The sequence below is a fragment of the Ascaphus truei genome, chromosome 1 (assembly GCF_040206685.1).
Source record: "Ascaphus truei isolate aAscTru1 chromosome 1, aAscTru1.hap1, whole genome shotgun sequence".
Classification (NCBI taxonomy): domain Eukaryota; kingdom Metazoa; phylum Chordata; class Amphibia; order Anura; family Ascaphidae; genus Ascaphus; species Ascaphus truei.
The window spans coordinates 554795280-554812078 of NC_134483.1; the positions used below are offsets into that span (position 1 = coordinate 554795280).

Here is a 16799-nt window from a genome sequence, read left to right on the forward strand (position 1 = left end):
GCGCTGTTACACAGTGTCTGCGCTGTTACACAGTGTCTGTGCTGTTACACAGTGTCTGTGCTGTTACACAGTGTCTGCGCTGTTACACGGTGTCTGCGCTGTTACACGGTGTCTGCGCTGTTACACAGTGTCTGTGCTGTTACACAGTGTCTGTGCTGTTACACAGTGTCTGTGCTGTTACACGGTGTCTGTGCTGTTACACGGTATCTGTGCTGTTACACGGTGTCTGCGCTGTTATACAGTGTCTGTGCTGTTACACAGTGTCTGTGCTGTTACACAGTGTCTGTGCTGTTACACGGTGTCTGTTCTGTTACACGGTGTCTGCGCTGTTACACGGTGTCTGCGCTGTTACACGGTGTCTGCGCTGTTACACAGTGTCTGCGCTGTTACACGGTATCTGCGCTGTTACACGTGTCTGCGCTGTTACACAGTGTCTGTGCTGTTACACAGTGTCTGTGCTGTTACACAGTGTCTGCGCTGTTACACAGTGTCTGTGCTGTTACACAGTGTCTGTGCTGTTACACGGTGTCTGTGCTGTTACACGGTGTCTGCGCTGTTACACGGTGTCTGCGCTGTTACACAGTGTCTGCGCTGTTATACGGTGTCTGCGCTGTTACACGGTGTCTGTGCTGTTACACAGTGTCTGTGCTGTGTGACAGAAACCAGGGGTTGGTAATAAACTCCATATACAGGGCTCCCAGGATACTGAACAGTTTCTGTCCTGTCTAAGCTGAACAGGGCAGCCTCGTAGTACAGGCACTCCATTCCACAGTTTGTCTGCTGCCTGTTTTCTGTCACCTGTCATGCTGATTAGAGTTCAGGTATATAAGACCTGTTTCCTGTTTCCTCTGGGCCCCGCCCAAGAGCCTGGAAGGCTGCTGAACTGCAGAGGGGTGAGAAAGCCTCTTTCCCAAATCGCTTCATTCATTCTGTTAGTTTGTCTAAAGACTGCAAAGGTACTTATTTTGTTGGTGGAAGTGGACAAGCCACTTCCAACTCTGAGTCAGGGACATCTAAGGTTTAAGTTATCGCTCAGACGAGCAGCTTTTTGTTTGGCTTTGTTTTCTGTTTACACTGTAGCAGTCCCAGTGCCTGGGACTGAATAAACCAGGTATAGCCTGTTTAAAGGAACAGTACGTGACGTCTCATCATTTAACCTACCCTAAAAGACCGTGTTCTAACAGTCCCGGACAGACGGCGGAGCCCCGGAGTAAGCCGTTTGTCACATATGGTGGAGAATGCGGGCAGAGCACTAGGGGGTCTGCGGGTTGAAAAACTTTGAAAAAAAAAAAAAAAAAATTTTTTTTTCATCCTCTGCAAACAAGATGGAAGACGTGGTGGGTGCGCTGGTACGCAATGTCGCTGCCCAGAAAGACGCGAATGAAACCCAGCAACAGCTATTAATAGCCCAGCAAGAAACTAATGCAAACCAGCAGCAGACGAATGCAGCCCAGCAACAGCTGCTAATAGCCCAGCAAGAGATTAATGCCAACCAGCAACAGGCGAATGCAAACCAGCAACAGATGAATGCAAGCCAGCAACAGACGAATGAAGCCCTGCAAAACGCGAATGCACACCAGCAAGAGACAAACCGCTTGCTGAGAGAGGAGCAACAGCGGTTCGCTCAGGGCTTACAGCAGGAACTCGAGATCCTGAGGGGGACTATCAGTAACCTTCCACTGGCAGCGGCAGCCCCAGTTCCGAAAATGACCAGGGCAAGCCACTACCTTCAGAAGATGGGACCCTCGGATGATGTGGAAGCCTATCTTATCACGTTTGAACGCACGGCACAGAGAGAGGGATGGCCAGAAGCTGAGTGGGCTGGTCTAATCGCACCCTTCCTAAGCGGCGAACCCCAGAAGGCTTACTTTGATCTAGAGCCAGCCGAAGCTAACGTCTATGCAAAGTTGAAGTTCGAGATCCTCGCCCGCCTCGGCGTAACCACGGCTGTTCGTGCCCAAAGGTTTCACGCATGGTCCTTCACGATGGATAAAGCCACCCGAAGCCAGATGTATGACCTCATCCACCTCGCCCGGAAGTGGCTACAACCCGAGATCAACTCAGCAAGCCACATCGTGGAACGGTTGGTCATGGACCAGTTCTTGAGGAAACTTCCCTCTGCCTTACGTCGTTGGGTCAGTCGGAGTGACCCCCACAATGCGGATGAGCTTGTGGCCCTTGTAGAAAGGTACAGTGCAGCAGAAGAGCACCCGCAACCCACAGTCGTGGAGCAACCCCACTACCCGAGGTTCCAGGACTCTTCCAGAGACGGTAAAAGGGTACCGGGGTTAAGGGGCGCTGAAGAGCGGCGACCACCTTCACGCCGCTCCAGCAACAGTGGTTCGCACACTAAGGGCAATAGCCAACATGGGGAGCCGGGAAAAGGCTCTAAGTGGGACACAGACTATGTACCTAAATGTGTAAATTGTCATGAGAGGGGCCACACAGCAAAAATCTGCCCACTAAATGATGAGCCCATGCAATGCAACAGCGTGGAACCTTATTCGCTGTTGTCCCAATGTATGGGCCCTAGCCCAGAGGACCCCTTGAATAACCATCTGTGGGCATTTGTAAAGGTTAATGGTAAGAGGGTTCGGGCACTTCTTGACTCTGGGAGCATGGTCACACTAGTGTCCGAATACCTATTGCCCATTAAGAAGAAACAGGTAAACAGTTCACAAAGAGTGGCAATTTGTTGTATACATGGGGATAATCATGAATATTCCACTGTTGATGTTTTGTTTGAAACAGAATTTGGTTCTTTAGATTTCAAGGTGGGTGTTGTACCCAAACTGGCACATGATGTGTTAATAGGGACCGACTTTCCCCATTTTCTAAAAATGTGGTCCCCAGCTCAGAATAGCGCCCAGAGTTCAATAGCGGACCATAACGAAGGGTTAGAAGAAACAAATCCTTTCCCTTTTTCAGAAATGGATGTTGACGAGGGCCCAAATAAGAAGGGGGAAAAGGAGGAGTGCTGTGAAATTCCCTTCCCCATCACTACTTTGGTAGGGAATACCCCAAATCAAGATGTTGATCAGGCACTTACCACCCCAGTACAGGATAAGACCCTCGCTGACCTAGAGGTCAGTCCTGGGAGTTTTAAGAAGGCCCAGTGGGAGGACCCCACATTAGCGGTAGCAAGGGGAAATATACGGGACCAGAATAGTACTCATGGCCAACCAGATAGGTCACTTGCTTACCCCTACTTCGAGGTAGAGAACGACTTAGTATATCGGGTTGATAAAAGAAAATCAGTTACAACTAAACAATTGTTGGTACCACGGACATTCCGTAACGTAGTATTACACCTCGCACATAGTCATCCATTGGGGGGACACCTAGGGGTGGAAAAGACAAAAGAAAAGGTTCTCCGAAGCTTTTATTGGCCTGGGGTTCTGGCAGAAATTACAAACTATTGTTCCTCATGCCCAGAATGTCAGATCACCGCCCCGTTCAAAGCATACCGCAGCCCATTGGTACCCCTTCCCATAATAGAGGTACCATTTGACCGGATTGCTATGGATCTAGTAGGACCCCTAATAAAGTCTGCTAGGGGACATCAGCATATATTGGTAATATTAGATTATGCTACCCGATATCCGGAGGCAGTTCCCCTACGCAGCACCTCTGCTAAAAACATAGCAAAAGAGTTAGTACTTCTGTTTTCCCGGGTCGGAATTCCTAAAGAGATCTTATCTGACCAGGGAACACCATTTATGTCCCAAGTAACAAAAGAGCTATGTAAACTCCTAAAAATCAAGCATCTCAGAACCTCAGTCTATCATCCACAAACAGATGGTTTAGTGGAAAGGTTCAATAAAACCTTAAAGAGCATGTTACGCCGGGCGGTCGATAAGGATGGGAAAAACTGGGACTGTTTGTTACCATACCTGTTATTTGCCATTAGGGAAGTTCCCCAGTCATCCACAGGCTTCTCCCCGTTTGAACTATTGTATGGCCGACATCCAAGGGGCTTACTGGATATAGCCAAAGAAACTTGGGAACACGAGGTTACCCCTTACAGAAGTGTAATAGAGCATGTTGCCCAGATGCAGGACCGCATTGCTGCAGTCCTACCCATAGTGAGGGAACACATGGAGAAAGCTCAAGAAGCACAAAGGAATACGTATAATAAGGGTGCTAGGGTCAGAATTTTTTTTCCAGGTGATAGGGTACTAGTTCTGGTTCCCACCGTGGAGAGTAAATTCCTTGCTAAATGGCATGGGCCATATGAGGTCTTGGAAAGAGTGGGAGAAGTAAATTATAGGGTAAGGCAGCCAGGTAGGAGGAAACCTGAGCAAATTTACCATATAAACCTACTCAAGCCCTGGAAAGATAGAGAGGTCTTGTTAACCCTAGTACCCCCAGGTCCGTCAGAGAATCAAGAAACTGACCCAGAGGTTAGCATAGCTGAAACACTGTCCGTGCATCAGAAACGAGAAGTCCAGAGTTTAGTGAGAAGGAACAAAGAAATCTTCTCTACACAGCCAGGTAAAACTAACGTAATTAAACATGACATAGTCTCTGAACCGGGGGTCCGAGTTAACCTTAAACCGTACCGAATCCCAGAGGCCAAGAGAGAGGCTATAAGTTTAGAGGTTAAAAAAATGCTAAAACTAGGCGTAATTGAGGAATCCCAAAGTGGGTGGAACAGCCCTATAGTTTTAGTCCCAAAGCCAGACGGTACAACAAGGTTTTGTAATGACTACCGGAAACTAAACGCGGTGTCAAAATTTGATACTTATCCTATGCCCAGGGTGGATGAACTTGTAGAGAGACTGGGCAAAGCCCGATATCTCACAACCCTAGACCTAACAAAAGGGTACTGGCAGGTTCCCCTCACAGAAAGGGCAAAAGAAAAAACAGCCTTCTCAACCCCAGACGGCCTCTTTCAATATAAGGTGCTGCCTTTTGGCTTACATGGAGCTCCCGCCACATTCCAAAGAATGATGGATAAAATTTTAAAACCACATGTTCGGTATGCTGCCGCCTACCTGGATGATGTGGTAATCCATAGTGAAGATTGGCAGTCCCACCTTCCAAAGGTCCAAGCTGTGCTCGACGCAGTTCGGTCTGCTGGACTAACTGCTAACCCCGCTAAATGCACTATTGGTCTGGAGGAGGCCAAGTATCTGGGGTATTCTATTGGTAGAGGGTTACTCAAACCACAAACACTCAAAGTAGAGGCGATACAAAATTGGCCAAGGCCAGTCACAAAAAAACAAGTAAGGACCTTTTTGGGGTTAATTGGCTACTATAGGAGGTTTATTCCCAATTTTGCAACTAAGGCAACCCCACTAACCGACCTCACAAAAGCAAGAGGACCGCTAATGGTAAAGTGGTCCCCCGAAGCCGAACAGGCCTTTAGAAGCCTGAAAGAAGCTCTCTGTGCCCAACCAGTGTTGGTCACACCTGACTTCTCCAAAGAGTTCGTAGTCCAAACCGACGCATCTGAGGTAGGGCTGGGGGCGGTACTCTCCCAGGAGTCTCAAGGTGAGGAGCACCCCATCCTTTATTTAAGTAGGAAACTAAATCCCCAGGAGAAAAATTACTCCATAGTCGAGAAAGAGTGTCTCGCAATAAAGTGGGCTGTAGAGACACTCAAGTATTATCTGTTGGGGAGAAAGTTCCGATTGGTCACAGATCATGCACCCCTTACCTGGATGTGTCAAAATAGGGAGAAGAACGCTAGGGTGACCAGGTGGTTCCTAAGCCTACAGCCCTTTAAATTTTCTGTGGAACACAGGTCGGGGCACAAACATGGCAATGCCGACGGGTTGTCAAGGATGCACTCCCTAATATCCATGGTCGCTCACCCCTCGAGGTCTGAGCTGGGGGGGAGGATATGTGACAGAAACCAGGGGTTGGTAATAAACTCCATATACAGGGCTCCCAGGATACTGAACAGTTTCTGTCCTGTCTAAGCTGAACAGGGCAGCCTCGTAGTACAGGCACTCCATTCCACAGTTTGTCTGCTGCCTGTTTTCTGTCACCTGTCATGCTGATTAGAGTTCAGGTATATAAGACCTGTTTCCTGTTTCCTCTGGGCCCCGCCCAAGAGCCTGGAAGGCTGCTGAACTGCAGAGGGGTGAGAAAGCCTCTTTCCCAAATCGCTTCATTCATTCTGTTAGTTTGTCTAAAGACTGCAAAGGTACTTATTTTGTTGGTGGAAGTGGACAAGCCACTTCCAACTCTGAGTCAGGGACATCTAAGGTTTAAGTTATCGCTCAGACGAGCAGCTTTTTGTTTGGCTTTGTTTTCTGTTTACACTGTAGCAGTCCCAGTGCCTGGGACTGAATAAACCAGGTATAGCCTGTTTAAAGGAACAGTACGTGACGTCTCATCATTTAACCTACCCTAAAAGACCGTGTTCTAACAGTCCCGGACAGACGGCGGAGCCCCGGAGTAAGCCGTTTGTCACAGCTGTTACACAGTGTCTGCGCTGTTACACAGTGTCTGTGCTGTTACACAGTGTCTGTGCTGTTACACAGTGTCTGCGCTGTTACATGGTGTCTGTGCTGTTACACGGTGTCTGCGCTGTTACACGGTGTCTGTGCTGTTACACGGTGTCTGTGCTGTTACACGGTGTCTGCGCTGTTACACGGTGTCTGTGCTGTTACACAGTGTCTGTGCTGTTACACGATGTCTGCGCTGTTACACGGTGTCTGTGCTGTTACACGGTGTCTGTGCTGTTACACGGTGTCTGTGCTGTTACATGGTGTCTGCGTTGTTACACGGTGTCTGTGCTGTTACACGGTGTCTGTGCTGTTACACGGTGTCTGTGCTGTTACACGGTGTCTGCGCTGTTACACGGTGTCTGCGCTGTTACACGGTGTCTGCGCTGTTACACGGTGTCTGCGCTGTTACACGGTGTCTGCGCTGTTACACGGTGTCTGCGCTGTTACACGGTGTCTGCGCTGTTACACGGTATCTGCGCTGTTACACGGTGTCTGCGCTGTTACACAGTGTCTGTGCTGTCACACGTGTCTGCGCTGTTACATAGTGTCTGCGCTGTTACACGGTGTCAGCGCTGTTACACGGTGTCAGCGCTGTTACATAGTGTCAGCGCTGTTACATAGTGCCTGTGCTATTACACGGTGTCTGCGCTGTTACACGGTGTCAGCGCTGTTACATAGTGCCTGCGCTGTTACACGGTGCCTGCGCTGTTACACGGTGTCTGTGCTTTTACAGTGTAACTTCTACCCTGAAGAAGTAGTTAGACGACGAAATGCGTAGGAATTTAGTTAGAGTGCAAGCTCTGTATATATTTGTGGACACACTATTTCAGCCCACTCCTAGTTGCGGTAATACAGGCTTTTGACTGTCCTACCATTTATAGTCGCGCTTCCAATGGACTCAACCGGTGACGTCATCAACAACCACCAAGTGAGGCACGTGTAATCGGCAATTGCCGCCAGCGTGAATGCCCCTACAGTAGCGCTTAGCAATACAGGAGCGCTTCTATCGAGGATGTCCTAAACATGTCCCAAACATGTCCTGCTTGTAACCTTCTAAATTGATGTGCACGCAATACATATCCATCTGTATAAACTACTAATATTATCAATACATATTTCACTATGAGATTTTAGCGCTGTTTATTTTGTCCTTTACACTAGCCTTACAGGATGTTGAGTTACCCTTTGTAAACCAGCCGCAGCATCTCATTTGTTCCTAGAACAGGTTAAATACTTATTTGTTATATGCACCGGTAATCACTTTGTGTCATACTATAGAGAATTCAATTGAATTCTTCACCAATCACAAATGTATTATTAATATATAATTTTTATATGTAGAAGGTTGGTTAACTATTAATTATTTCAGTTGATATTTTTCACTATCACTTGTTATCTGGTGCACAGTATTTATTTCCATTTGTTCATTTGTTACTTATTCTAACCTGTTTCAAAAACTTATTCCAACGAATCGCACTCTTGTTCAGTATGATCTGCTGTTCTTTGGGATATGAACCATCATAGCTGCCGACTTTATAATAGCCAGAGTGATTAAGTGGAGAGATAACATAGTTCAAGATATCATATCGACCCGGTGCGTTCCCATCTTCATCAAAAAATATCTCCTCGCCAACTGGGTTTGTAAACCGGATATTCTTCATATGATGGTGCAGCTGGGGTGAGAGAGCAAGAGAATAATTCTGAATAGGTTATATGGTTTCAAGAAGAAAAAGCAGATACATACAAGATACATACAGTATTTAAACATAAACCATATTATATCTTAGACGGTAGCACTCACCTGCCATCGATAGTCATGATCCAGTGTTCCTGGATTTGTCATTAAAGAGGACAGATGCATTTCATGTATTGCATGGGCCAAGGAATACACCGCATTGTACACACTGTAGGTGGTTCTGAAAGTGGTTGTATCATATACAAAAGTTGGAAAAGAATTTAAATATTCTTTCTCTGTACAATTTGTGATGTTAAAAAAACCTGTGTATTCAATATGAAATTTCAAATCCAGCTCAGCATTTGTACAGTTGTAAAATTTACCGAAAATATCTTCCAAGAACATGTCATGTGGGGGATGTGTTGCATGAACATTTTCCAAAACACTCGTCAGCCCCGGGATTTTAGCACCAGGGAAAGCAAAGATCAGACTTCCATTAAGTGGGTTATCCTCTAAGTCATTGTCATCCACAAAGAAAGGGACTATCGTGCCTGGGAGAATAAATGTTTTACTCTTAATTAAATAAAATGTTTTTGTAAGAAAAAAAAAAACAAAAGCTTTTGAGTTCCCGCACATTAGAATAACCTGTGAGGAAGTTTGTTGAATTGTTTTCATCGTGTTATCATACTCAAGGTCTTTATGGTATGAATGCAGCTTCTCAGTGTACTCAATGCAGATGCCTTGACTGGTCAGTTCTTTTTCCAGTTTCCTGCTCTCCTGTTCCCCAGCATCATCATCCGAGGTGATTATTCCAACCCAATTCCACCCAAAGTTCAGCAGAAGCTGGGTCATGGCAGCATACTGAGGAATGTTACTGGGAACAGTGCGGAAAAAGGTTGGGAACAGAAACTTGTCATTGAGGACAGGATCTGTGGCTCCGTAGCTGACCTACATTGGGTGAAAGGGGAAATAGTGGCTCACTGACTTACTGTGAAAGCGCTGTCACTCCACTTCACATAAAGCGGCAATGCAAGCTGACTGTTTTCCCATTTGTTTTATTTTGTTGCATAGGATTGATGGGGGTCTCCGCAGCTGAACGTCATGAATTTCAGCTCTGCGGATTTCCTGGAGACACTTACCCCGTATGGGGTACCAGTAGCAGATACAGCTCGCTAGTTGGGGTTAACGTAATAGCTGCTTTCAAAGCTCACACGTCCTTTGGGTTAACAGAAATCCGCGACATCATCCAGTGCGGCGTTCCATTGGCCCACGTGAAGTGGGCGCTTTAAACTTGCAATAGATACTGGCACCCTCTTCAGAGGTAAGTATCTCTGGAAACAGGGAGACCCAAAACCTGAAATCAATGAGGTTCAATAATTTAGATTGTAAGCTCTGCAGAGCAGGGACTCCTTTTCCTAAAGGTTACTTTTATGTCTGAAGCACTTCTTCCCTTTATGTGCTATTTATATTATGTGTTATTTATTTGATTGTCACATGTATTACTGCTGTGAAGCTCTATGTACATTAATGGTGCTATATAAATAAAGACATACGTACAGCTCCAGCGGCCGTTATTCTAAAACGTCGCCCGGTATACCGCTCGGAATACCCCTGTCATGGCGCGTTATGTTTTTCAACCATACCGCCATTGACACGGGTTTATATCGGGTGCAGAAATTGCATATTAGCGTTGTCTGCAATACCGTCTAGAAACTCAAGTGGGCGAGCACAAGCTGTTGTCTTAAAAATCTAAAAGCAATTCAACCTATACAGTACAGCCGTACAGTTTTGCAAGTCTCTGTGTGTGTGCGCGTGCGTGTGTGTGTGTGTGTGTGTGTGTCTGTGTGTGTGTGTAATTGTAATTTGAAGACTTATATTTGAAGCAGAGATTAACGTTACGAGATCATACTGTACAGTCCGAGGCTCCTTAGCCATATACAGATTAAAAATATGAGTACACATACTGTATACAGGATAATAAAGGGAAAAGAAGTAATATAAAAATACAATGTCGCGTGTACAGTATGTCTAATTGGAACCTTGTTGAAACGCATATGCGTGTCATCACATTTCTATATGTATTTAAGTAATAATCCCCTCAGAACAGGGCATTACTGGCCAATAATGCCCTGGCTGGAAGAGTTGAAGGCCCGAGGCGAAGCCGAGGGACGTTAACCCAGCCAGGGCATTATTGGCCAGTAATACCCTGTTCTGAGGGGATTATTCCTATTATACAGACGTGGCCCCATTTATTCTCCAACATCTCCGAATTTTTTCGTGGATTTTTTCCGAAAGCCACGCATTTCACCGCACTTCACCACGTTCATGCCGCATTCTGACCGCATTCATGTTGCATTCACACCCGCGGTTGAAGTGTTGATTGATAATGGTTCGGATTTAATTGGTTGCAATTCTTCACGTATCCACCAGATGGCAGAAATTCATGAATTGTAATGCGCATGCGCTTCAGTAATGTGTCGACTTGCAGGTGTTTAAAAGAATATCACAGTGGCCTTGGGACTGAAGAAGTTACAATAATGTATCAATTTAGACTTTTCATACTAAAACTAAATGCGCAGTGTCTGGTGTTCTATTGTCCAGAGAGTTCCGAGATGAGTGCACAACTGCAGTCCGTGTTCCAAAAACCCGACAGAACGTACGCTTATTTAATATGGGCCGCGATCAATGCAACAGATGATAAGATAGCAACAGTTGGTCAAATTTATCAGTATTTTATCAAAAACTATGACTTTTACAAATTTTCACCAGATGCTCATGTGTGGAAGCGTGCGATAAGGAAAAGGTTATCTATCGATCCGTGTTTTTTTCGTATTGGTCCCGGTGTTATTGGAGGTTATTGGTGTGTATCACCGGATTTTTCCCGTATCTATGATCATGGAGACTTCAAAAGGCGAAAGGTCATGTTAAAACCAACTAAGAAACGTCAGTCGCAGGCAAGCAATGCGCCAGCACCGGCTTCCAATAACGGTCCGACCGTCAGTGAAAACCTGGTGACCGACAACCCTTGCTGTCTGTCCCCGCCCAGATACCTGCAGCCTGAGCAGGATTACACGTACAGATACCAGCAAGCTTGCATGTACCTAAGCGAATTCCAGCCTCATCAGCTGACTACAGGTGTAGTAGTCTCGCTGTCACCTGTCAACTACGTGTATAATCAAGAATACGGGACTGGCAGTGACTCGGCGAAGTCTATGTTGAGTAATGTTGCCATATTTTATTCTGTTTTTGAAATATCAATTCAACGCACAGTCAAGCGATTCTCCTGTAAGCAATATCTCCTGTAAGCAATATCATTGGCTGAGCAGCTTCTACAGTAGATACTGAACAATTGGTGGAAAGCTACTGCTGCGGCCGAGTTTATTCGAGCATTTGCCCGTTCTCGGCCGCAGCAGTAACCTGGCGCGCGCCGGAGGGTGCCGGGCGCGCGCCGAAGCAGCAGAGGAGAGGCCCGCCGATCGGGGCTTCCCCCTCTCCTCTCCGGGTCCGCCGGGTCCCCCGGAACCCCCTGCCGCCGTCCCCCACATCGCGGGACACCAGGGCTCCCTCGGGGACGTGCGGCACGCCGAGGGGATGCCACTAGCAAGCCGGGAAATCTCCCGGCTTGCGGAACTGGCCGCACTTTAATAAAGTCTGTCGCCAGTGTAGGCGCATGCGCTTTGGAACCTTCTTGAAACGCATATGCGTGTCATCACATCGACAGTAAGCGCATGCGCATGTGAACAGGAGACACCCCCCGAGAAAAATATTGGTGTGACTGACTGTGGGAACTTCTTTAGGGGACTGACTGACCATTACAGTAAAACTTGTACTTTTGGTTTTCTGCAGAAAATGGAGGGATTTCGATGGATAATATCGCTTTGTGTTACAATGCCTGCACATTGCTGAATCGGATTTAAAAAACCACGTACCGGAGTCTACAGTTTAGTGGCCGTTGTTATTGATTAGGATAGAATACTGTAACTGAGAGCTTCATTGAAAACCTGAAACAGTATGCTGTTGTTTTCAAACCATATATAATACTTTTTTTTATATATATATACTGTATAATAAACCCGAAAAATATAAAGTATGCATTTATTCTGCATGTATTCCAGTACATATGTGTATTCTATACCCGTACATGTATTGTTTTAATACTCTTGTGATGTACAGTAAGTACTGAACATGCCTACAGTATACAGTACAGTACTGTACTGTATGCCTGGACAGTACTGTATGTTCTAGAAGCACTGTATTTTGTTACAGTATAAAAGGAGACAATGGAACAATTTAAAACAAATCAACATTTTTTTTTATTGGTGGAGTAAGTACAAAAACATTTATTTACAAATACAATTTAAAAACATTTAAAGTGTAAAGCAATTCAAAACATTAACAGGTGTGTGGTTTACTGCTAGTGAAAACATTTATGTACTGAAAGTCAAAATATTTACAGTAGGATGGTGTACTGTACAGTCAGTGAGGCCTGCACAACTCCAGTCCTCGAGGGCTGCAAACAGGCCTGGTTTTATCCTGGAAACCGGGCCTGTTTCCGGCCCTCGAGGACTGGAATTGTGCAGGTCTTCTCGACCTCCATCTACCCCTCGGTTCTGCAGAAACCTGCGCTCTATTCACTTACCTGACTTTGAGTCCACTTTAAGCTCCTCCCTCTCCTCTCTCAGCTCTGCTACAGACCCTGACAACCTGGTCAGGAACTAAAACTCTGTCTTGTCCTCGTCTCTTGATCTACATGCCCCGCTTTCTCTCTGCCGCACTCGCCCTTCTAACCCTAGACCTTGGCTAAATTCCCACGCACATGCTGTATTCCTCCACTCGTTCCTCTGAAAACCTCTGGAGGAAATCTCACACTCTCGCAGACTTCCTTCACTACAAATTTATGCTATCCTGTTTCAACTCTGCCCTCTCGCAAGCTAAACAAGCCTACTTTTCTTCACTAATCAACATGCACAAGTCTAACCCACGCCGACTGTTCTCTGTCTTTGATACTCTACTCAAACCACCCTCAGCTGCCTCTCCTTCCTCCATCTCCGCTCAGGACTTTGCTGACTATTTTAAGTAAAAGGTGGAATCCATACGGCAGAACATCCCCTCTGTTTCTTCCTCCCATCCTACACCTCTTCCTAACTTTCCTCCTGCCTTCTTTGACTCTTTTTCCACTGTCTCAGAGGAGGATGTGTCGCTGTTGATCGCCTCTTCTCCCTCTACCACTTGCCCTCTTGACCCCATTCCCTCCCATCTCCTAAAACCTCTTGCTCCTACTATAATCCCTACGCTCACACACATTTTTAACTCCTCCCTCTGCTCTGGAACCTTTCCATCCTCCTTCAAACATGCAACAGTCATACCATTACTCAAAAACAGCAAGCTCGATCCTACCTGTCTTTCTAACTATCGACCTGTCTCCCTCCTGCCTTTTGCCTCCAAACTCCTTGAACGTCTTGTATTCTCTCGCTTGCTCCAATTTCTCAACACCTATTCTCTCCTAGACCCTCTACACTCTGCCTTCCGCACTGCTCACTCCACGGAAACAGCCCTCACTAAAATAACTGACGACCTCCATGCTGCCAAAGACAGAGGTCATTACACTCTGCTCATATTACTCGACCTCTCTGCAGCATTTGACACCGTGGACCACCCTCTTCTCCTCCACATTCTCCATAATCTTGGTATTCAGAACAAAGCTCTATCCTGGATCTCATCCTACCTCTCCCATCGTACTTTCAGTGTCTCTTCTGCTTACACCTCCTCCTCCTCTATTGATCTCTCTGTGGGGGTACCCCAGGGCTCTGTCCTGGGACCTCTTCTCTTTTCTCTGTACACACTCTCTCTAGGTGACCTAATAACATCTTTTGGGTTTAATTATCACCTCTATGCCGACGACACACAAATATACTTTTCAACACCTGACCTTACACCTGCTGTACAAACCAAAGTTTCTGAATGTCTCTCTGCTATATCATCCTGGATGACCCTCCGACGCCTTAAACTCAACATGGCTAAAACAGAGCTCCTCATACTTCCTCCCAAACCTGGCCCTACTACCTCCTTCCACATTACTGTTGGTACTACAATCATTCACCCAGTAGCCCAAGCATGCTGCCTAGGGGTCACACTCGACTCCTCTCTCACATTCGCCCCTCACATTCAAAACATATCTAAAACCTATTGCTTTTTCCTCCGCAATATAACAAAGATACGCCCTTTCCTCTGTTGCTAGACTGCTAAAACTCTGACTCTGGCCCTCATTCTCTCCCGTCTTGATTACTGTAACCTCCTGCTGTCCGGCCTTCCTGCCTCTCACCTGTCTCCCCTACAATCTATCCTAAATGCTGCTGCCAGAATCACTCTACTCTTTCCTAGATCTGTCTCAGCATCTCCCCTCATGAAATCACTCTCCTGTCTTCCGTTCAAATCCCGCATCTCACACTCCATTCTTCTCCTCACTTTTAAAGCTTTACATTCTTCTGCCCCTGCTTACATCTCATCCCTAATTTCTCGCTATGCACCATCCCGACTCTTGCGTTCTGCTCAAGGATGTCTTCTTTCTACCCCCTTTGTATCTAAAGCCCTCTCCCACCTTAAACCTTTTTCACTGACTGCCCCACACCTCTGGAATGCCCTTCCCCTCAGTACCCGACTAGCACCCTCTCTATCCACTTTTAAGACCCACCTTAAGACACACTTGCTTAAAGAAGCATACGAATAGCAATGTGAATATTCTGAACACATGATACATAAAGCTTGGCCCCCTGCAGACGCACTTACCAGAACTCCCTCCTACTCACTCTATACGTTCTCCCTACCTACCATTTAGATTGTAAGTTCCTCGGGGCAGGGACTCCTCTTCCTTAATATTATGTTTATGTCTAAAGCACTTATTCCCATGACCTGTTATTTATATTATCTGTTATTTATTCGATTACCACATGTATTACTACTGTGAAGCGCTATGTACATTAATGGCGCTATATAAATAAAGATATACAATACAGTACAATACAGTAAAATGTACAGTAGATAAACAGCAGTAATGATGTACACAAAACCTCTCCTCTCTCAATGAACTACTGTACTGTAGACAGAATGAGGAAAAGATAAAGATGGAAAAAATAATATTACTATACAGTATATACAGTATTCAGTATATATATTATACAGTACATTACAGTATATATTAATTAATAATATTCTTATAAATTTGCATTATTCATGTTTCCCCATGTTTTACAAATGTTTTCTAAATGGTTATCCAATTTCCATCTGCCAAAAGAACTTAATAAAGACTGCATTACAGTATGTATTATTCATGATTATTTTTATATTTGTAGTTTTTGGGTCCTGACAAAATAAAATAAATATTTATTCACTTTCCTGCTAATCATAATCATTGACAACAACCACAAACCCCCCGACAGTATTAGAATGAATGACAAAACAACATGAATCAGTTACCCCCAAACCCCCAAATACAACCCCCAAATACAGTACATAAAAAGCAAGTCACTTTAACTCCCTGTGCCTCAGGCACCAAAAACAAATAGTAGATTTTCTATATATATATATATTATTAGTTAATATTCACATAAATGTCCATTTTTCATGAATCTCCATGTTTTACAAATGTTTTGTAAATGTTTCTCCGATTTCAATCTGCCAGAAGAATTTAATAAAGGCTGCAGTATGTATTATTCATGATTATTTTTATCTTTGTATTTTTTTTTCCCTGATGAAATATAATAAATATTTATTCACATTCCTGGTTATTGTAATCATTGCCAACAGCCACACCCTCCCCCGACAGTATAGTGTAAGAATGAATGAAAAAACAACATGAATCAGTTAATGGTTTTTTTACTCTCAATTCTCACAATGCTGTGCACATCAGATTTACATTTCAAATTCGAGAGGGGATTTTCCAAAGCCTCTAAGGGTTGGGGGGGGGATGGTGTGATTACACGCAGGCGCACTGAGGCTTTGCAGCTCGGCTATGGACGGATTAAGAACACAATGGCAATATTCAGAAGATTAACGACTCTGTGGAGAGAGGGGGTTGGTAGGGTAGGGTGACTAATGCGCTCTAAGCAGCAAGCTCCCATCTCTAAAAGGATTAGAGTACACGCAGGCGCAGTCAGCCGATTGACGCTTTGCTAGGGACGGATTAAAAACACAATGACTACAGTAACTGCAGAAAATGAGCAAAGCGTTGTTGTGTGTTTTTTTACACAGGACATGCACGACTCCAGTCCATGAGGGCCGCAAACAGGCACGGTTTTCAAGGTTGCCCTGAAAACCTGCCCTGTTTGCTGCCCTCTAGGACTGTACTGGTGCAATTTCAACCCGCTCAGACCCACAGAACGGATTATTTTAAATTATATTTATATATTTATATTATAAAGATATAAAAGAATGTACTGTATTGTATTTAAAACATGTGACTGTAAACCATACTGACTGACAAATGTTTTCACACATGTACTGTAGCAGTAAACCATACACCTGTTGATGTTTTGAATTGCTGTGCACTTAAAATGTTTCAACATTGTACAGTATTTGTAAATAAATGTTTTTGTACTGACTCCACCAATAAAAGAACATGTTGATTTGTCTTACATTGTTTCCATTTGCTCCTTTGACAGTGTAAC

The 16799-nt window shown here is 45.0% G+C and overlaps 1 protein-coding gene across 1 annotated transcript in view; it reads right to left on the bottom strand.

Moving 5' to 3' along the window:
* The window catches only part of LOC142466824 (vomeronasal type-2 receptor 26-like), a 133188-nt gene that overhangs the window by 77638 nt on the left and 38751 nt on the right, over nucleotides 1-16799 (bottom strand). The window contains exons 3-4 of the mRNA XM_075572350.1: nucleotides 8263-9084; nucleotides 7907-8134 (exon numbers count right to left, since the gene is read on the bottom strand). Of these exons, the coding sequence (XP_075428465.1) occupies nucleotides 7907-8134; nucleotides 8263-9084 (1050 nt within the window). The remainder of the gene's footprint in view (nucleotides 1-7906; nucleotides 8135-8262; nucleotides 9085-16799) is intronic.